This window comes from Diabrotica undecimpunctata, chromosome 9 (genome assembly GCF_040954645.1).
Source record: "Diabrotica undecimpunctata isolate CICGRU chromosome 9, icDiaUnde3, whole genome shotgun sequence".
Lineage (NCBI taxonomy): Eukaryota > Metazoa > Arthropoda > Insecta > Coleoptera > Chrysomelidae > Diabrotica > Diabrotica undecimpunctata.
Window position 1 is genome coordinate 20,971,115 of NC_092811.1, and position 23,888 is coordinate 20,995,002.

Genomic DNA, 23,888 nt, shown 5'->3' on the forward strand with positions numbered 1-23,888 from the left:
GTCCTGAGTGAAGAATCGGAAACAATGGAGTGGGAAAACGTCAATAGAACTTTTCAGAACGGCTGCAGAGAGAGTCAATTGAGCCATGATGATCGCCAATGCCCTTGGGGATGTGGCACGTTAAGAAGAAGATAAACTTAATGATTATAAGATTTAGTGACTAAGTACATTGTCCTTTTAGTGCAATTTTGCTCACATCTAATTTAAACCATATGGACTTTCATTCCTAGAAACCCTAGTATACATGATGACCAAGGATTTAATGTTGTTTCCAATTTTCAAGATATTCAATCTTAAAAATGAACGCTTACAAATTCGTTCAGGATATATTTGCAAAGAAAATAATAAAAATAATAATAAATGGAAAAAGATAAACAATTTTAATGTGTTATTGTAAAAAGTTTTCTAGAGTTTTATGGACTTTTGAATATTATTTCGAAATTTATTGGCTACGTAATATATCACAATCACAATATTTTTTACGCCAAACCGCACTTTTTTACTTTATGTTGTTTTCTACATGTAAACTACAACGTGAGTTTATGATAATTACTGTGGGAAATTTAACGACAATGTTCACCTAATCAGGATATTCAAATTGTCAAAAAGGAAGTATATGATATTCTATAGTTTCGCAAAAGAAAACACTTTATGTAGTACACTTAGTTGAATATTGTTAGTGGTATGTGACAGAAGACAAGTTTTCCATTAAGAAAGCTAATTTTCGTGGAAATAGGGTAAGCTATTTTTGAGTTTTACTGAAATTCCTTCTTACTAGACAGGCAGCAGGGTGCCTTTTTGTATGCATTGCCTTTCTAATGTTAGTTCCCCTACTGGTGTTCGGTCTTTCTAGTTTTCTTCTTTCTGTGGGTTTCCGATTCATGCACGTACCACTTTAACTGTTACTTTTCTACCTCTTGTACAATTGCCTTATCGACCCCGATAATTTCCGCTATTTCGTTTCTCACTCCCTCTCGCCTGAATATTCTACGTGATCTTCGCAAAACATCTAATGCCATAGCAGTCAGTCATTTTTTGTCATATTCTGTCAATTTCCAGGTTTCTGCATCATCGAGTGCGATTATGATCGTATTGTAGATGATAATTGTTCTTCCTTAACTGATGTCCTTAAACCTGATATTATTAGGTCCATCAAAATAAACCGGCTGCGGTGGTTAGGTCACATAGAGAGAATGAATTGAGATGGAGCCGCCAAAACATATTTATAACCAAAGAATAGATGGAGTGAGAAGGAGAGGCAGACCCAGAGCACGATTTAAGAATTAGGTGGAGGAAGACTTGAGAATGTTGGAAGTACGAAACTGGAAAGCCAAGACGAAGAATAGGAGAGAATGGAGACTTATCCTTGAGCAGGCCAAGACCCATCATGGGTTGTGGAGCCAATGATGATGATGATAACTGATGTCCTTATACCACCATATACTATAAAATATGTTTACTGCTCTCCTTTGCGATATTCTTTCCTTATCTCCTACCTGCCCGTTTCTTGTTTGTTTATTATTGTTCCGCGGTATTTATAATCTCACAACCGTCAATTTTGTCATTCATGTCTTCGCCTAAAATTATACCTACTGTTTCTTCACCTAGCACAAATATCTTGTTTTACTTATATTTATAGTCAATTAGTTCTACTTTCTGGTAATACTCTTCTCTCGATTTCATAGTCATGTATTCTAAACCAACTTTGTCCTGTACCAAGATAATCTGGTCATCTGCAAATTGCAGCGTATATATGTTTCTGTTACTGAGTGAAATCGCCATACCGTGACATTTTTTCTTCTAGTTTTTTTGAGATATGCCCCCACAGATGACCAATCAAACCAGGGTAAAGAAGACTTATTTAAAGAGTGTAGAAAGGTTATTAACAACATAGGAGATATCATTATTTGGAGATTTTAATGGCCGAAGTGGCAAAAGAAATAATGATAAGATAGTAAGACAGCAGGAGGAAAATACAGTAAACACCAAGAGAAAGATTCTGCGAGAAAATCAAAATGAATATCACGGCCGAGAAGAAATATAAGATATAAAAGTAAAGATAGATTCCGTAGAATTAACAACAGATATGGTAAAGAAGGTAATTGGCGAATTAAAAAGTAGAAGAGCTAGAGGACCAGGAAATATCTTGAGTAGCAGAAATGATAAAATCCGGATCTGAAAAGTTGACCAGGATGAAACACACCTGTTTTATAAGTCTATTGCCAAGCAAAAGACGAGTGGAAAATAAGATTTCCTACATCAATTCATAAAAAAGGAGATCGAACAGTTTGCGATAACTACAGGAGAATTACAGTAATACCAACGCAACGTTCAATATATTTTACGTAAAAGTTTTGCGCCAAGAGGTACAGCTAATTACTATTTAACTGGGAATAAGCCACAATTAAAGGTTAAAATACGTTTATTGACGTTTCAATTTCCACTTCGGAAATCGTTCTCAAAATACAAACATTAGTAAATATTAATTTACTAATGTTTGTATTTTGAGAACGATTTCCGAAGTGGAAATTGAAACGTCAATAAACGTATTTTAACCTTTAATTGTGGCTTATTCCCAGTTAAATAGTAATTAATTTAAAATGCCACAAGAAAATAGCTTCAGAACAATATTAAGAGGTACAGCTGGTTCATAAAAAAACTGATACGACTCTTAGTAAGATTTGATCATTTTGAGCAGTGTATTTGATTGGACTGACATTATATTATATTTATTACGACATACAAATAATAAAATAAACAAACAAATAACAAACAATTGATTATATGTGTTAATTCATAAATTGTAATAATTATTAAGGTCTAAATTTTGATATTATTTTGAATTCCCGCATTTTATAAAGAGTACATAAATGATAGTTTTTACATAAGATAGGGTTGTTGTTATTATTTTTATAAGGAACAAAACAAACTCAACAATATATTAAAGCAAGAATTGTAACCAAATTAAAAGTTAACTAGGCACTATCAGAGGCAGCAAAACATTTTAACATAACCAGATCCACAGTTTTTCTATTAATAAAAAATGGAGGGAACAAGAAACTCTCGAAAGAAAGCGAGGGTCTTGAAGACCAAAACTATACTAAATTTAGGTATGTAAAAATAAAATTAATATTTTGTAATATCTCCATCATCATCATCAAGTATAAAATTACGCCGATATAACCGTTTTATAATAACCCCCCACACATTATCGATTGGGTTTAAATCTGGACTGTAGCTGGGCCATGGTAAGGTTTCGATGTTGTTATTCTGAAGCCACTGGTTTATTATATTTGCAGTGTGAACAGGACAATTATCTTGTTGTAGGATAAAAATAATTTCCGGATACAACTGTTCTACACTGGGAAACATGATGTTTTTTAGAATGTTCAGATAAGTCTGCCCAACAAACCTGCAATCAATACGCCATACCATTCCTATTTCTCTAGATGAAATCCATCCCTACATTGGTGCTAAAATGACCAACTGCTTGATATCTATCTAAATGACACTGCTCAATGTTCTACAAAATACGCTTTAAGAGTCGTATCAGTTTTTTTTAGGAACCAGCTGTACAATTGGGGTCCCCAGCAGAGCATTCGTGTGTAGATTATTTATTTACATCAAAGCAATTAATAGAGAAAAAGTCGGTACAAGAAAAAGCCTCCACCTAATCTTCATAGATCTAACAAAAGCATATGACAGTGTACCAGTAGCAAAACTGTGGGAACCAATGGAAAGAATGGATATAAGCAATACTTAAACAAGGCTCCTCTTTGTCCCCTACTTTATTCAAAATATATGTGGAATATACTGTTTGCAACCGTACCATAACCAAATTTTTTAATGTGTTTTTGTGTGTGAGTATAATGTTCTGTCTTTTATGTGGTTTTCAAAGAAGTAACTTAATCTTTAAAAAGGAAAATTGTGGGAGGAACCCTTTATTCACAATTTGAAAATATTGCTACCATTTGTTCCATATTATTATTGTTGGTTAATCATTAAAACTTTGTTTCACACGTATATTGTTGAAATTATTTCTTATTTTCTACTTTTATCTAGGCATTATACCTGTTATATTTCAACATTGTCTGAAATATTATCACTCAATATCTTTCTATGTCGTCGAATGCATTTTCTTCCGATTGTTGACTTATCTCGCACAATTCTCAAGACGAATATAACGACGAAATATTGGACGGGTGTTTATTATTGAAGGTGAAGGCCAAGATCTTACTATTTATCAGAATGAACCGACTTTTATATATATCTATGAATTAACTATGCAACTTTAAAGCAAAAATATAGTTGCAAAGATAGTGCAGCTACGGTTTTATCATTATTTGCCCTTTACTGACATTGTCAATTAAAAATACTGACTACAATTTCTATTCTACCCATAATTAAAAAAAATTAACCGCAACTGATAACACTAGGCTACTATCGTGCCCAAACCAGTAAAATCTACATAATTGTTAGTATGTTTTTAAAAAGTATTAAAGTTACTATAAACATTGATAATGCGGTTTAAATACAACTGTGTTGGATGGGAATACAGTATTCTATATTGTAATTGAGTAGTGTCTATTCATGTTTCCCCAACAAAATGAAGCTAGAAATACCAACATACAATTTTGGTAAGAGACATCATCAATTACCTAATACACTGTTATTGTTTGTTTATGTTTTGACTCGATTTAGACAAAACATAAATGACAAGAAGAAACGGGTGGTCATACGGATTGTGTTAAGTTATTAAGAGCTCCAGAAATATAGTCTGTAGCATTTTCCGGATACTTTGAAGTTGTAATGTGTTTATTAGTTTTTTCACTCGTATTGTTATTGATAAAAACCAAAAAAAGCAATGTAAATAGAACCACGTGGCCTAACATGCATTGTTCACGTGTTATAGTGAACAACACGTAATACGGAAACTTTTGAAAAAAATCAGATACTGCGATAGCCGGATATTTAGGAATACATTTATAAATTAAAAAAAAATAAACATGAGGTTAGAAATATGGGTAAAGATAATTACATCCTGGTAGCTTTCTGGTTACTACATAAATCTAGTGCTTTTTGGATTGCTATTGCCTGTGAAGGTAGTTAGGTGAGTGTTTATGTGTAATGCATATTATAGCGTATATATTTTTTTGTATATATTCGGGTATCACGTGTTTTTTGATCCATCGGTATGAATTGGGTGGTAGTGTTGGTGTTGCTGAAAAATTTGGCGGAAAACTGTATTATATGCTGCTAAATAATAGTCTTTAGAGATATTTACATCACAGAAAATGAAGTGGGCAAAGTAATCAATCGTCTTCTACTGTTGCTGATTAGAGATTGTCCAGGAAAAAGTTATTCCCGATACCTTAAGTTATATCTGACAAGTTTTTTAAATTTGTCAGTGGATTTTCTAAATTATTAACAATTTGAGGCCAAAAACGCACCCTTTTTATTACGTTCGTCTGCCAGTAAAAAAGGCATTTTAAACGAAATTTCAACTTTAAAACGGCGATTTATAAATGTTGATTTCTTAAGTTTCTGCATAAAAAACAGTAAAAAACTTAAGATTTCTTAATTTTTAATAAATGTTGATGACTATTGTAAAAACGAACCTATAATCTTGATATTACTTGGAAAGTTTGGTCTTATAGTGTTAAAAATATTCTCAAAATTTCAGTGATGATTCATCAATCACTTTAAAAGTAATTTAAATTGTTTATGTATAAATGGAAAAGAAAAGTACGTTAAAAGCGTGTTTGGAAAATTTTTTGACTGAAATATTCTATCTTCAATATTCTTAATACTTTTAACATAGATACTATGGTTTTATGTAATTATATATTTGAAGTAGGCATTTAAAATTTACTTTCATATCTTTTAAATTCTTCTCTGTAAAATTGGCATGATCATATTTGTTGTCCAGTTCAGAGAACCACTTGTCATTAATTATTCCGAAAGCACAATAGTATGTTGGAGACGAGATTATCTAAGAACTATTAAAAAGTACCGAGAAGAAGGGAAAACAATTTTTTATTTGGACGAGACTTGGCTAAATGAAGGTCATACTGTACCATATCTATGGGTTGATACAAATGTGAAAAGTTCCCATCAGACATTCATCGAAGGTGTATCTACTGGAATAAACAATATTCCCGTTGGAAAAGGACGCAGACTCATAATAACCCATATTGGAAACGAATACGGTTTTGTCAATGGTGGATTATTAGGTTTTGTCTCAAAATCAACCAAAGATTACCACGAGGAAATGACTGCTGACGTTTTTGAAGAATATTTTGAGAAAATGTTGGATTTAATTTCAAAAAATTCTATCATAGTCATGGATAATGCTAGTTACCATTCAAGACTAGCAGAAAAATTGCCAACAACGGCATGGAAAAAAGGAGAGATAATCGAATGGTTGGATAAACACGCAATTAAGTACAAGGAGAATTCGACAAAAAAGGAATTATTACCTATTGTAAGGCAACATAAAGCAGCTTATAAAAAATATATAATTGATGAAATGGCATTCAACCGTGTTGTAATTATTTTACGTTTACCCCCATACCACTGTGATCTGAATTCGATAGAAAATAATGGTCTCAAGTAAAGGGTGAAGTCGGACGCAACAACAAAACTTTTAAATTAGAAGACTTACAACAATTATTAGAACATTCCTTATCAAAAGTAACTCCAGAAAATTGGAAAAATGCTGTTAATCATGCTCACAAGGAAGAAAATAAAATATGGAATTTGGATAATATGACTGATGCAATGCTGGGACCGGTAATAATTAACATTGGAGTTGAAGATTCCTTAGATTCTGAAGAAAGCAGTGAATCTGAAATGGAATTTGATTAAAATAATATTCATTTTTTTACAAATCGGCCCCTGTTACGGCCACAAATTATTTTATATATAACCAATAAAATAAACATCTTACATTTCTTGCAAATTCATTAGTACCTGTTAATCTCCATCACTCCGACACTGGCAACTTTATTTAGGGATTAGTAACCCTCAAAACTATTGTATTCTATTCTGCTTCAACATTTATACCTGGTGGTCATACTCAATTTAAAATTGTTTTCCTATATACTTCTGTAAACTTGTTGACAAATATCTATTTTTCATTGAGTCCCCCGTATCAACAGTTTAGGGATTTGCATACATAATGTGCTATCAATATGATGGAAATGGACTATAAATAAGATGTTTAAAAATAATAATTGTATTTATATAAAATTATTTTAAAACGAGTATTACATATTATAAAAATTTAAAAAGAATGATTCAATGTTGTTTATTAATCAGATAGCATTTATGGCTTTTATTAAATTTTGACAATCGTTACAAATCGAATCTTTTAGTGACAGATATTCCTATATACCTGGCTGGGTCAAAATCTCTGGAGGGTACTTTTTTATCCTATTTCTCTGTATTAGATGAAATAGGAGGAACTTTTTTGCATCTTAAAATCAGTTAAAAACATTCAAGTGTAGATATCATTGCTCCCAGACATATCATGGGTGGTTTATTTTGTGTAACATCCAGGTTATGTAGATTTATTTTATTGGCTCTTTCATAAAGTATAATACAACCATAATCAATGATTGACCTTAAAATTCGATAAAAGATTTTAGATTAATCTTTATCGTATTATTTCTTTTCGTTTTCATCAAGCACTCTACTTGTCTCTTATCTTCTTCTTTCAGTACCCTGTCCGATTATCGAACGTTGGCGATCATATTGGCAATAATAACTTTGTTTACGGCGGCTCTAAATAAATTAGCGATGGTCTCTTGATTCCATTCTCGGAGATTTCGGAGCCAGGATTTCTTCTTCGGCCTGGGCCTCTCCTTCCGGCGATCTTACCCTGTATTATGAGGTTTAGAAGGTTATACCTCTCTGAATGTCTCATTACATGACCGATATATTGTAAATTACGAATTTATATCGTTTTTGTTATTTCTGTGCTCTTTTTCAATGGATATAAAACTATTTCATTTCTTGTGACGCAACTTATCCGCAATACTCGTCGATAAATCCACATCTCAAAGGCCTCCAATTTGTTCATTAATGTCTCTGTTAGGGTCCAGCTCTCCATACCATACAGCAATGTGGAGAATATGTAGCCGCGTATTAATCTGATTTTAAGGTTTAACGTAATATCTCTATTAATTAGAATTTTCTTTAATTGATAAAAGGAGGCTCTGGCTTTTTCAATGCGTATTCTTATTTCTTTATTTATATCCCAGTTATCGTAAGTTTGCGCCCAAATAGGTAATATTGTGGACTCTTTCTAGCTATTCCATAGGCTCTGATGTTCGTTGGTCGTAACTCCATTTTGCTGACAACCCTAAGTTTTGTCTTAGAAGTATTAAGCTTTAGCCCATATTTATCACATTCTTCGGTTACCCTGTTTATAAGTCGTTGCAGGTCTTCTTCATTGGAGGTAGTTAAGTACCGTGTCGTCTGCATATCTGTGATTTTGACATTAATTCCGTTGATTTTAATGCCTGTATCTTCAAATAAGGCTTCTTTGAAAATAAATTCGGGGTAGATATTAAAAACTAGAGGCGATATAATACATCCTTGCCTCACTCCACGTCGTATTTCCACTGCTTCCGTCGTGTTGTGTCCAATTCATATGTTTGCACATTATTGCCAATACAAATTTTTGATAATACGGAGGTCTCGGTCATCAATTCCCACCTGTTGCAGGACACCTACAAGTTTGTCATGGTTTACTCGGTCCAAGGCCTTTTCGAAGTCGATTAAACACATATATATCCATTGTTCGATATCCCTACATCTTTGAACCATGACCTGCAAACTGAAGAGTGCTTCTCTGGTTCCAAGGTTGTTTCTGAAACCAAATTGTGTTTCACTTAGTTGTACTTCTATTTTGTTGTAAATTCTCGAGTGCAGTATTCTTAGGAAAATTTTTAGTACATGACTCATTAGACTCATTATTTTGTTCGGTATCATTACAAATGTTGCCAGTAGCCAGTCTGTTGGTATATGTCCTGTTTCGTATATTTTATTGAAGAGACTTAGAATGTTATCTTATACTGTCAAATGAATAGAATCCTTTCCGATTTTCACCAAATAATAGGATCACTTATATATCTTAAGTAATTACTTGATTATATTAACATATGAAATAAAACTTCGTCAAAAAACAGATTATGCGCATCCTTCACTTTTTTGTCAAAATAAATATTGAACTTTTTACAACACGACAATGACGAATAGATACATGTCAAAATTTGGCCAAATGGATAGTCGTACGATATAAAAAGTTGAGAAAATTAAGTTCATTTTAACAATTAACGCCACGTAATCAATATTGTGATACAAAGTTTCCTTTTACAGCATTCTCAAGGATGACGACGGTTATCCGGCCTCTGCTAGTATGCGGCCCTTCTGGCGTCGGAAAGAGCACACTTGTCACGAGAATCCTGGAGGAATTCCCAGACCGATTTGGATTCTCCGTTAGCCATACGACGCGAAAACCCAGACCGGGCGAACAAGATGGCGTCCACTATCATTTCACCGAAGTGGAGGTCATGAAGGAAGCCATTGCCGAAGGCAAGTTCCTGGAAAATGCAGTATTCAGCGGTAATATGTACGGCACTAGTAAGAAGGCAGTACAGGACATCGCCAACCAAGGTAAGAAATCGATCAAATTAAAACATGTTCTTTGCATTTGTGTCTAGTTCTGCTGTGAAGGATTCTTAAAACGATCTTATTGGATATTCTGCGCATTTTCTTGCATTGTGTTTTTTAGAAGTTGAGCCTTTAAGCCCTTATTAGAGCGTGGTGACACGATTAGCCGCGATTCTGGGCCAGATGGACGGCTTCATGTAGGGACTTTCCCACCATATTCATGTGGTCTGCTCATCGTGTTGAAAATTTTTCTACTACCAGAAGTTCCATAAACTCCGTTCTTCTGGCCACGTTTTACTGTCTCAGTCTATGTTTCATCTGGGCCAACAGCTTTGCTAGTCTTTGCATTTTTTTCGCATGTTCTACCTCTGATTTCGTACAATCTTGGATAGCGTAAAATGTTACTTGTAGTGTTTATACATGTTAAAGAAGTCTTGATTTGCTATTATATCTTCTATTTCCAATAAGCACACTTCTCGGATTACTCGGTATATCTAATCTTCCCGTTTTAACCAGCTTCCTTATTCCAGTACATAAAGGTCATCAAAAACTCTACAAAGATTAGTCGTTTGTAAGAATGTTTGAATTTATTTCTATGAATCATTTACATAAACAAGTGCTTAAGTTATTTATAGTTTTCCAAAAATAACAACATACCAACTGTGAGTAACAATAGTTGCAAAACATAATTTTATTGTTAAAGCAATAAAAATTTTATCTTAATATATAAAACTAGTATCATCCTTTCAAATTTTGAAAGTAAATAAATAAAAAGGTTATAATGAATTACTTTTCTGATATCCTTATATCCTTTCAGTCCTCCCATGGTTACTTTAAGATAAATTTTTTAGTTAACACAACAGCATCAGCCAGGAAAGGTTATAAAAATAGTTTTTAATGCTATTTCTTCCTTAGCTGCTGGTGGGTTACGTTGTATAACTTGGTGTAGTCGTTTTTGTGGTATTATCCCTTTTGGTGATAAATTTGGGTCGATGCATTGTAGTTTTTCCATCTTTAGAGTCATATTCCTAATGAAGATTCTTTAATGTTACTTTTAATGTCGGCATGTAAGATTTTAAGCAGCTTAGTATTCATCCTGTTCATATAGGGTTCTTTAGCTTCCCGATCAGTTTTTAATTATCTATTAAACCTATGTGAGATGGAATCCAGACAAATTCTACCCGTTTATTTTTATTATAAAGTGTTTTAAGACCCGTGGAGGAGAGCATCTCTTGTGTGTTATGTAGATGACATGTTGTATGGTGCTGATGACTCAACAACTCTAAAGGACTTACCTTGAAATAACAAGGAAGGAATATCAGCCCAAAAATGGTGTTCTATTTCTCAAAAATTCTTATAAAATGTCTCTTCCTGTTCTTATGACTCATGTCATAGTCCCTGAAAATGGCAAGAGCAAGGTATTAGGCCTCTATTGGAATGACAACTCAGATGAATTATCAATTTATCTACCTCAACTCTCACTAGAACCTCTACTAGATGAAGAATAAGGTTTTTTTAAAGTAAATTACACAAACATAACATTGGTATTGGGCTGACGAGACAATGAAAACATATGCATTTAAATTTCACAACAATGTAATCATAGGAAGACATCAATATGCCCAACGTTACATTGTTCGACTGTTAGTGTGTTAAATGCTCGTCGATAGTTATGTAGATTATGCAGCTAGCTTAGATAAATTATAACGTACATTTGACATTTGAGACCGTGTTTAAATTGTTGATTTAAATTGACTGGTCGCTGGTTAATCGTGGTGGTAAATAGTGGATCGATAGGGTGAAGAAATAACTTTTTGGACGAAATCTCTCCACACCTTCTGTATTAAGCTCTTGTGGCTACATATGGAAACATACTACTTTTATAAAATTGTAACGACTTTCCCTAGGGCTTACAGGGTTGCCGTCTAGGCAAATTAAAACTTAAGAATTTACATATAGGTAAATAGAAAAAAAATATTTTTAAACAATTTTAACAGACCGTTCGATCCAAGTATATTGCCAGTGATAACAGACGGAGAACCCAAACCTGGACACTAAGAAAACAAATAATAAAAAAATACAATCTTGATCAATGATTCGATGAAGGATACACCCAAAATCAATGGAGAGAAAATGAAAAAAGTTACGTCTTCAGATATGAACAACTCAGAGAGAGAAAAAATTAACTGATATAACAGAAAAATTTTTATATATGCTTTCCTGATTTCTTCATTTCTTAGCCTCTCCTTTCTCGAAATCCTTAGCCTTCGCCTTATTACATCGTTCAGTATAATAATAAAAGACGAAAGCTAAGAAGAGCAAAAGCATAAAATCAACATCTTTTTTGAACCAAATGCCAAATCTCTGGAATGTACAACAATTTTGCAATTTTGGCTTGTATGATCAGTTATTTGAACATTCATAAACAGGTGTAGTACAGTTTGTAATATTTCTGTATTTATTTCAGGTAAAGTCTGTATATTGGACATCGACGTCCAAGGCGTAAAGCAAGTCAAGACCACCGACCTAAACCCATGGAGTATTTTCGTCAGGCCTCCGACGTTGGACGCCCTAAGAGATAGACTGTTATCGAGGAAAACAGAGACGGAAGAGAGCTTGCAGAAGAGACTGGGCGTCGCCGAAATGGAGATGGCGTACGGTGCTACTCCCGGAAATTTCGATCTCGTCATCGTCAACGACGACTTTGAATCTGCTTACAAGGAGTTCAGAGATTTTATTGTTAACAATGTATTAGTATTCAAAGGCAACATGTAAACGCTTGTATTAATCAGTATCATTCCTTTTTTATATATAATAATTATTAAACGTTTTGGTTACGCTGCTAAAATCTTGTTTTATTTTGTAATTTCTAAATAAAAATGCATCATGATCTTGGGATATTGACTCAAGACATGTTTATAATTATTAATTGAAATAAGTAAGAGCATAATAAATAGACCAGAATAAGAAAACACATCTACAGAGCATGGCAGACTAAGAATGCCTAGATCAAGCAGGAACTACACTCACTTTACCAAGTAATTGAAAAGACCATCAAGATCATCAATGGACTACGAATAGGATATAAATACTCTGCTTATACATAAGCATATATTTAACAAGGAGGCTGTTCCGATATGTACCACTGTCGCATTTTCAATTTCTGTTTGTGGGAAGTTTTAATTCACGTACTTCAAATTCCATCCTGTATAAGATTTTAATATACATCTTTTAAATATTCTAACGAAAGTTTGTTGCAAGCATTCGAATCTCATCTCAAAACTTCTCATGTTTATTTTACTCAGCCCAAATTGCCTTTTAATTCATTTTTAATTAAGACCTAAGGGAGAATCGAAATACATATCGCTCCAATGAATGTGAACACCCGAATGTCATTCTAAGGGGTCTGCAAGTCTCTCAGATTGGGTTAATCAAATTGATTGCTTGCGCGCCGATCAAAGTATTCAAGTTTAAGACTCATTATTGATCCGTGTGGGAATTTTGGCGTTGATGTGTGAATTGGATTGCAGAGACAAATTTTTGAATTCGTTCCAGATTGAGATCTTAAGAGTGTAGGCGCAAAATTTCGGGCCAATGCTTTTTAAATGCAATCATTTTTTTTCGAATCCTGAGAAAACTAACAAATATTTTTGAAAAATTTAAACGCAGAATGAAAGATTACATTATTATCGAGGGCCGAAAGTCCCTTAGAATAAACAAAAAGTTGTTTTGAATGAGATATTTGAAATTAAAAATCACACTAAATTTTTTCTTTTTTTTCACCCCTGTAACTTATTAAAATAAACATTATAGAAGTTTTTAGGGACTTTTGGCCCTCCGTAATAATGTAGTCTCTCATTCTGCGTTTAAATTTTTCAAAAATACTTATTAGTTTTTTCAGGATTCGAAAAAAATGAATGTATTTAAAAAGCATTGGCCAGAAATTTTGCGCCTACGCTTTTAAGGGGATCACATAGCGGTCCGCTATTAGTTCAGCGGTACCTGATTTCGCTGCTGGGCGATGTTTGGGGATATTTAGCGATCAAGTAATCCCTGATAGTAGTGGTGTCAATAATAGCAGTCAATAAAACAGTATAAAGTAAAGTGAAGTATTATTATAAACCAGCAAGATAAAAAAGCTAGTTAGTACAGATTAGTTTATCTTTAATGGTGATGAAAGCACAAATTCACCGCAAGTTTTTACCTTTTTTTCTATAACCTGCCAAGACAGTTTAAATTACAATGCTGAATATTTTCCGATGATATACCGATGAAAAAGAAGACATATCTGGCAATATTTTTATTACCCGTGAGGCACATTTTGACTTAAATCTACTTCTCCAAAAATGATAATGATTAATTAGAAAGTGTTGACTTAAGGAATATTTAATCCACAGCAGAAGACATCTTCAACCTTAAAAAATGTCTAGATGAATAATTAATCTGCTAAAGATTGTAATGATTGTCCTCGAGCTAACTTAAACTGTGACATTATATGACATATGTTGAATATTTCGTACCGCTCTGGTAGCGGTAACTATGACAAGACCGCATAACCTATAAATAGGACTCTAAAGAGGCGTTTGGAAATTACTAGAATAGTCCACATATCAAGGGCCCGACATGGCATGAAGAAAGTTAATTTTTGAAGGCGACGAAAAGTTACGTTTATGTTTTTGGTAAGTAAATTGTGGTAAGTTAATTGTATTAAAGTTGTATTGAACTTCACCAAGACCTAAAGGCCAGTATCAAGAACAACGTACTAAGCACTTGGCAAACACACTGGAACGTGCAAAATACAAAACTACGCACAATTCAACCAACTGTTACCTCCATCACCATGCCTCAAATGAGCAGAAAAGACAATATTATTATCAGAAGGCTCCGAATAGGTCACACTCGTCTTACTCATGGATATTTGATGTCTTCTGAAAACCATCCTCGTTGTGAACATTGTAATGAGTCCTTAACAGTCCAGCACATATTACTAGAATGTGTCCACTACAAACCTCAAAGAGACTACTACAACTTTCAAGATAATTTAAATGATCTACTCGGTTCTACAAACATGTACAATGCCATAATTCGTTTCCTAAAAAACTGTCACCTTTACTACTTAGTGTAATTTATTAAGATGTTCATGTATCCTAACTTGTATTTAAACAGATTGTATATGTATGTAAACATAAACATATTGTAATAAACTTGTACCAGTGTCAATGGCCCATAGTTGCCGAAACACTTTAATTAAAAAAAAAAATCGAATCCGAATTTTGAGTTTTTAGGACAAATCACACGCAACAATATAAATTTGGGCGTTTATGTTTATCTGAGGATCTTTAAAAAATGGAACGTTTTAATAAATAATTTAAGGTAATAAACAAATATACTAAAGATAGAGTCTTCTTCTTCTTCTTCCTCTTTACAAGCAACTCTCCTTGTTCATTGGATGAATACCGCTATGGAAAGTTGTCCGTTACTTCTTCTGCCGATTGGTGACTTATTTCAGGCTATTTTGATGATACGGATCTCCTCCATTCTGCTTATGTGGTTATTCCATTCTTTTTTTCTATTTTGTGTCCATTCATTTATACACTGTACGTTACATTTTCTTCTAATGTCTTCACTTCTCTTTCGATCTCTCGTAAGCGTATTTCCTGTAATCCTTCTCAGTACTGTAATCTCTGCAGTTTCCAATATCCTTTGCGTTGTGGCTGTGTCGGGTCTTGTTTCTGAGGCATAATATGTCATTATTGGTCTTATAAACTGGCTTTATAAATTCTTGACTTCATCTCAGTGTTAATGTGTCTGTTTCGCCATATAGTGTTATTAAGGCATCATGTCAGTCTATTTGCTTTTTGTACTTGATCTCTCACTTCTTTGTCCAGGTCTCCATAGCTAGACAGTGTAATTCCCAGGTATTTTATTTCCATTACTTGTTCAATACTGATGCCAGCAATGTCTATTTTAACCTTTAACTACGGGCTACGGTGTACACAGTACACCATGCGTGTTAAGTTGGTTGTCGTTTCTTAAAACTATTGTCTGCGTTTACGGCGCTCGACGTAACCTATCAGTATAGTATCAACCATTGTCTGTTACAGTCGATACGTGATTTTTGATCGAATAGTTGAGTTTTGATAAAAAATATCAAAGTGAGTTCCCGAACGGTGCCTTCAGTACACCACACACATAGTTATGTAAGTAAATTTAACGAATGTTAAACTTTAAATTACCTGCAAACGAGTTATTTTCTGTGTAGTAAATGTCACATTGTACTTTTTATACAAAAATGTGAAATGGAAACTTAGGAGAAATATTTTTTATAGGGATCGAGTGCGTGTTAGAAACCCTAAAACTCTCACACAAGATGAGTTTAGAGCTATAGCTGAAGCATTGTTCGAAGAAGAACCTGAGGAAGAAGTTAGGGGAGAAGAGGATGCTAGTTCGTCAGAAGAAGAGGAAGAAATTACGGAAGACAACGATTATAACACTGAGTTGGAGACAAAACTAAATGATAAAGAGTCTTCTGATTCTGATAACGAGAGCGATAGTGAGAGTTTAGAAAGCGATGAAGATGAGTATTTTATAGCGAAAGATAAACAAACAAAGTGGTATAAATATTCAGTGGTGAGCAAATGTAGCAAAACTTCCAGCAAAAATATTGTAAAAATACTTCCTGGGCCAAAACTGAGTGCTAGAGATATTACCAATGAGAGAAGTGCTTTCGAAAAAATTTTTAGTGACGACATTATTGAAAATATAGTTGTAGGGTACGAGTGTACATATTTGAAAATTGCAAATATGCGAATAAAGTATAACCGGCCAAGACGGGCTAAAGACACAACAAAAACAGAAATTATGGCATTTATCGGAATACTACTTCTTGCAGGAACTAAAGAGCAAAACAATACACATTTTCTTGAATTGTGGACTAAAGACGGAACCGGCTCAGAAATATTTAGAGCGTGCATGAGTGCTGATGGATTTTGATTTTTGCTTGCTGCAAGTAACAATTGACGAAATGTTAATACCTTTCAGAGGTAGATGCAGTTTTATTCAATATATCCCGTCCAAGCCTGCAAAGTATGGGTTAAAAGTATTTGTATTGTGTGATGCCCAGACATTTTATGTTACAAATTTAGAGATGTATTGTAGTAATCAGCCACAAGGACCTTACAACAAACATGTGATAATTGGTACACAAGTTACTCATTGGCCAATGATCTTTTGAAAGATAAAGTAACAATGGTTGACACACTAAAGAAAAATAAACGGGAGCTGCCGTTGGAGTTCCTACCACATAAAGAAAGAGAAGTTGGATCGTCCCTTTTCGGATTTCAAAAAGAGGTAACTATAGTGTCATATGTTCCTACAAAAAATAAAGCTGTGCCTTTGATATCAACCATGAATAATGATTCTGCAGTAGATCCGGAGAAAAAAAAGCCAAATATAATTTTAGATTATAATTCTCACAAAGGAGGTGTCGACACAGTAGATAAAATGTTCGGTACATACTCGGTATCAAGGAGAACGCAAAGATGGCCGATGGTTATATTTTTTCAGCTTCTAAACATCGCAGGAATTAACAGCCAAATCCTGTATAACGCTGCAAATATAAACAATCCTCAAAAATATAGAAGGATATTTTTAAAGAAATTATCTTTATCTTTGTTGAGACCACACCTTTCAGAACGAGCTGAAATACAGAGTTTGCCCTTAGATTTAAAACTATTCCTGAAGAAATATAAAGCTACTGTAGTAGAAAAAGAAGAAGAAGAACCACCAGCAAAAATACGAGGAAGGTGCTATTGCTGCGGAAGGCGTAAAAATAGAGTGACAACCATTTCGTGTCAGACATGCAGGAGAATGGTTTGCAAAGAACATTACATTATTTGCTGCATTATTTGTCCTGAGTGTATTAACTCAAATAATCAGGAAGAAGACGAAAATAAATAAAGACTCGTATGTGTTTATTTTTCTACCTAGTTAAAAATTTAAAAATTTTCGCATATTTTTTTAGGTTGGTGTTTCAATATGTAATAAATTACTGTTTTCGTTTTTTCTCACTGGTTTACCATTTTGAATTATTTTTTAGTTTTATTTTTTATTATATAACTAATTATTGATTAAACACAAGTTGTGCAATTTAATATAGTTCTAATTATTAAAGAAATTTTGTTTCTGTAGCTATTTGTAACTGGTGTATAGAGTACACCGCGCACGTATTTGAGATTCATGGTTGGGCGCCCGTAGTTAAAGGTTAAATCTGGTTGGTTCTTTGCTGACTACTATTGTTTTAGTTTTGTGAGATGAGATTGTCAAATTAAATTCTTTTGCTCTTATGTTAAATCTGTGGACCAGTCTTTGCAGACTATTTTCATCTTGGGCTATCAATATTGCGTCGTCTGCGTAACAGAGTATTTTTATTTCTTTGTTTCCCATTCCGTATCCTCTTCCTTTGTTAATGCTTTTGATGATTTCATCCATGACCAAATTGAAGAGTATGGGACTCGATGAATCCCCTTGTCTTATTCCGCATTCCTATTGCATCTGTACACGATCTTCCACTACGGGAACCCTGTTGTTCATCTGCTAAACTTATCCTCTGATTTATTAGCAATTTCAGTTGTAAGTTTTAGCGTAGTATTTAACAAGTTTATACCTCTGTAGTTTCCTGGCAGTTTTTTTATCTCCTTTTTTAAATAGTAGAATTAGTTCGCTCGTTCTCCATTCTTCCGATATTTTATTGTGTTTTATTTTATTTTATTAATTAATGTTGTTAATTGTTCTGTCATTGTTGCTCCACAATATTTTAGTAATTCGTTTGGTATCCCGTCTTTACCTGCTGCTTTTCTGTTCTTCAGCTTTTCAAGTATTTTCCGAACTTCCTGCACATTTATATTAAGTTTTTCATTTGTGGTAATTTCTAGTGTTTCCGGTTCTAGCGTCGGTTGTTCTTCTTCTGCATAGAGCTTTTTTAGGTAGTCAATCCACGTATCCTTTTCTGTATTTTGGTTCTATTAGTTCCTTTACCTCCGTTCTTTGACCTCTTATGAAGCGCCATATTTCCTTTTGCAGACCGTAAAAATCATATTCCATTTCTTTCGATAAGCGTTCTCAGTGATCATTTTTTTTCCCATAATAGAAACATAATTAGACCTAAAGCTAAGGTGTAGTACATATAAAACAATAAACTTTTTTATAGAAATTATTTTTAATATGATTTTACTAAGAATTTTCTAAAAATTTTAGCGTTTTAATAAATTTACTAGAAAAGTGGATTTTCTATGCCACAAAACTAAATAATATTTCTGTATTAAAATATTTAAGCTTATTTCTGTTTCATTCACACGATCGATTTCATATACTTGCTTAGCAAACGCCATTCATACCAACTCCGTCTGACCATTGCATATAGAATAACCTTCTCCTTGTTATCGACTCAACAGTGTTAATGTACCATCACATACGATTCGCCGAAGTGAAACTGTACCCACATAACGTGCCCTCTTTATTTTTATCAAAGAATGTGTCAGCAACACCTGCTGATACGTGGAACTCTGGATACAGAGTGTTTTCAAAAACAACGAACCACCACTGCGAATAGAATTTCTTTACTTAAAAAATTATATTTCTTTATATTTATTTTAATAATATGAAATCCTGGATCCAAAGACGTCATTTCAACAGTATTTATCGAACTGACATAATACCACAAACTTGACTTCTATCCTCAATCATAACTACAATTTCTAAAGAAATACTCAAATTATTTGCATACAATACAATGATACTTAGATGTGAATCAGGATGTATATGGGTAATTCTCCACAAAAAGGAAAATCCCTGTCCCAATTTGATGATGACCATCCGTAACTTAAAGCAAATAATCCTTGGAGACCGACTTATGTATTAAATAGTCATACAAATACCGCTGGAACTATACTATCCATCTTTTAGATGAACTCAGATATGGTGACAGCAGAACTAATCTTCACTGAGAAGATTAACACAATTATACCATTTAGAGAACAAATAATGGGGACTATTTCACTAGACTATTTTTAACTGATAAAACGTCATAGCAACGCCACGTTTCCTACTGGCAAAACTCCTTCCTGTCCCTGATTTCTCAGCGACAAAATTATGACAGATTCGTCACGAAGGTGTCTGGTAATTCTATTGTTGTCAGTTTGACAAACGTCATTGGGGCGTAATCAATTTTGGACAGATATAATGAATCCAGACGAACAATCAAGATTTGGATGTCAGTCAGGTGAAGAAATCAAAAAATTGGTTTCGGAAAATGTCCCATTGAACAGGCAGAGATCCGGAAGCTCTATTTGGACCCAATTTTCAGAGTTCCTACGAGTGAGAAATCTTCCGCTTAAAAGATATACTGCCATAATGGAACTAGAAAAAATTCTCGAGGATTATGCCTTTAACATGAAAAAAGTCAATGGCGAAGACTATAAAGAGTCGTCTGTAAAGTCAATGTGGAATACTACAGCCAAAATGGTACAAGAACAATATTTTACGGAGTACAGCATAAAAATCGACCCTTTCGCAGATATATCTGTCAAATGTGCAAGATTGGCCAGAGAAACCAAGCGAAAGCAGCTTCAAAAAGAGCAAAAATGATTGTTAGCACTTTTTGAAGAAGTTTCGACGGGTGACGAGTATGATGATGAAGAGGAATCGGGAGAAAAAGATCATATAGAAGAAAACTTGGAGGGAAGCGATACGGAGCAGAAAAATGAGCAATTAGATGATGATACAGATTTTGACATTGGTCCATATTTTTTGGGTAAAGATAATAAAACAAAATGGGCTAAGTATATTGCCTTAAGAACGTCAGAACTCGAAGTGAAAATATTGTTCTGCAGCTTCCGAGTTCAAAACAATGTATCAGACAGAAAACCGATATTTTAGATATCTGGAAAAATCTATTTGATACTGATATGTTGCAAATAATTGTTAATGGAACCAATACAAAAATAGAAGCAGAAAAACAGAAGTTCATTCGCGATCGAGATATATACCCAACAAAAATTGATGAAATTCGTCCCTTTTAGGTCTTTTATATCTTGTAGGTGTAAGAAAGGCAAGTCATCTTAATACAACAGGCTTGTGGAAAACGAGCGGCACTGCTATAGAGGTTTTACTGACTATGAACATCACGAGATTCAGAAATTTACTAAGGTACATGCGAACTGATGATATCAATACAAGACATTAGAGATGTGCCAATAAGAGATTTTATTACCAAGTGGAACGAAAATCAGAAAAAATGTTTCTCTCATTTGCAATACATAACCGTGGACGAAATTGGAGGCTTTTCGAGGACGATGCTCGTTCCGCCAGTACATACCAAGCAAACCCAATAGATACGGTATAAAAATATTTGCACTGTCTCATGCGTTATCTTATACCAGTAACATGGAGGTATACGTTGGCAAAAACCAAGTGGATGGTCCATACTATCTAGACACTAGTACCAAGGTAGTAACGAAACGGGCCTGTCAACATCTCTACGGATCTAAGAGAAATGTTACCACCGACAATTGATACACCAGCGTTGATCTTGATACAAGCTTGAAGGAAAATGGTTTAACTCTCTTGGGAACAATAAAAGTAAATAGAAGAGAAATTCCTGCATATTTCTCTAACAATCAAGGACGACCTATTGGCTCTACATTTGGGTTTGGTTCAAGAGGAACACTAGTCTCATATAAACAAAAAAAAAACAAAAACGTTCTGTTATATTCCACTATGCGCCATGGCAACGACGTTGATCCTGTAACTGAAAAACCGGAAATCATATTAGCATATAACAGCACAAAAAGCGGTGTTGATACCGTAGATAAATTATGCGCACAATATGATGTGGCATGTTGTAGCAGAAGATGACCTATGGTTGTTTTGTACCGCCTTTTAAATGTTTCAGCAATAAATTCCTTTGTTATTTACAATTATTGTAACATTCCAAATTCCACAAAGACCCGACTTGAAATTTTGACAAATTTAGCATTTAGCCTCATGTACAACCACCAGAAAAATCGAAGCCAAAATGTCTATATACCCAAGACAATAAGGATTCGACTAAAGGAGATCGGAGATCTGTCATTAGCATGATGATGTCGCGCAAGTTCAAAGAACTCCGGGAGCAATTGGGAGGTGTGGTGACTGTGGATGGAAAAATAATCGAAAAACGAAATATTTTTGTTCGATTTTTAAAAAGTATCTTTGTTTGGAACATGTAAATCTAATTTGCAATGACTGTAACAATATTTCGGCTTAATTTTATTATGTTTTTTGCAATCTCTTATATTTTTTATCTTATAGTCCAGGAAATGAAGCATTTCACCTCACAATTTTTTCGTCCTGCGTGGATTGACTTGAAATTTTAAAGAAGGTAGGTAATAGCCTAAGGATCAAAATCTATATCGAACCAAAGTGCGCCAAAGCCTTGGGGGTGGTTGCCACCCCATCTCGGGGGTGAAAAATTTTTTTTACGTTCTAACCACAGGTTTCGATTAAAAAAGTGATTCTAAACAAAAAATGTTCTATACATTTTTTTTGTAAAACTGATATTTTTCAAGTTATTCGCGATTGAAAGTAACAACTTTTAGACGAAAAAATCGACGTTTTTAACCGATTTTTCGCGAATAACTCGACAATGGTGCATTTTATCAAAAAAATTGTAGAAAACAAATTTGTAGCTTTTAAAAAGACAAATACAATTCATTTTTAAAATGTTTTTGCGATATAATAGGAACCGAAATACGGCCTATCAATGTTCAGCGGTTTTCTTCAAATGCCAAATTTGAAAGATTCAAAGTCAAATATCGGGAAAATGATGCATTTTTGGAAGAAAACTCATACAACCTTTTTTAAAGAGCATAAATAGACCTATCATAAAAAAAGACTAGCTCAAAAATTGAGTGAGTTATGATGAAAATAAGGTCAATACCTCATTTTTTTACGAAAAAATCGATGAAAACAACCCCCAACAACAATCGATTAAAATCGATCTTCACCCTTCTGCAATTCTCTTTGTACATGTATTGTTAATACGTCCAAGAAGTTTGACCCATTTAAAATGTTTAATTTTAGAAAAAGTGCAGCTTAAAGCGAGAAACGATTTACAATTTCATATTTTTTACCCTTCTTTTTTTAAATATCCCCGAAAATACTGAATATATGAAAAAAATAAAAATGTACTAAATTGTAGCTTTTTTAATGACTAAAATTTTCCTATATTTAGATTTGTTGTACAATGAATATTTGGCGAGATATAGCCATTTAAAGCATCGATTTGCGATCAAGCACCATCTTTTTCGAGCCCTTTAAACGCACCCCATTTAAAAACCAAGGGTTCCAAAAAGATTTAATTCACAGATCCTTGTAGCTCTTAAAAACCTCTACAAAAAATAAAAGATTTGGAAGCTTTTCTCGAGCAGATGCGGTACGAACAGTTCATCAAAGCTACAACGAAAAACTGTGCGGTTAAGCTATCATCCCTTCTGCCCACTGTTGATGCCTTAGATGAGCATTCAAAAAGATGCTATTACCAAATTAAACAGTGGCTTGGCAATGAAAATATCAGAGCAACAGATTGGGGATGGCATTCCAAAGATGGTTTGTTATTACCCGTACGCATGAACAAACAACCTGCACCCGATGAACTTTTGAAAATTATTTTTTGCCAATGCAAAAAAGGATGCGGCGTTTCATGTGGGTGCAGAAAAGTTGGTTTATACTGTAACTCTACTTGTTCTGGGTGGTCAGGTGAAGGGTTCAATAATAGTCCACCAATAATTGAAGAAGATGAGGATGACATAGATCACGATGAAGATGTAATTGATGACGAATAAAATTAATATTATAATTGTTTTACCTATAAATGTAAATATTTTCAACTATTTATGTAAATGTATAAGAATATATGGTGCCTTTTTATGTTGATAAATTTTTTTGTATTTAATTCTACTTTTTTCAATTTATATCTATTAAATTAGTTTATAAAAACTGCAATGTTGTAAAGGGTGATTTTCAAAAGTTGAAAAGTTGCAAAATTTTGACAAAAAATTGTTTTCACCTATAGCACTCATAACAATTCATTTTTAGGGGTTGAAAATTTATAAAATTGTATTTTAAAGTATAAAAAAATCACTCTTTAACTAATCCAAACCAAATTTCACTCA

General features: G+C 33.6%; 2 protein-coding genes across 11 annotated transcripts in view; one reads left to right on the forward strand and one right to left on the reverse strand.

Moving 5' to 3' along the window:
- The window catches only part of LOC140449647 (guanylate kinase), a 202,127-nt gene extending 189,601 nt beyond the window's left edge, over positions 1-12,526 (forward strand). For 8 of the 10 annotated variants that reach the window (XM_072542908.1, XM_072542911.1, XM_072542914.1 and 5 more), the window contains exons 2-3: positions 9,385-9,681; positions 12,146-12,526. In XM_072542908.1, the coding sequence (XP_072399009.1) occupies positions 9,385-9,681; positions 12,146-12,453 (605 nt within the window). In that variant the 3' untranslated portion in view covers positions 12,454-12,526. Of the gene's footprint in view, positions 1-625; positions 738-4,495; positions 4,638-9,384; positions 9,682-12,145 lie in introns of those variants that run through there. The other 2 variants (XM_072542917.1, XM_072542909.1) reach the window with 2 other exon arrangements.
- LOC140449644 (uncharacterized) overlaps positions 1-23,888 on the reverse strand; it is a 197,524-nt gene that overhangs the window by 86,858 nt on the left and 86,778 nt on the right. The gene's annotated exons all lie outside the window — the stretch shown is intronic.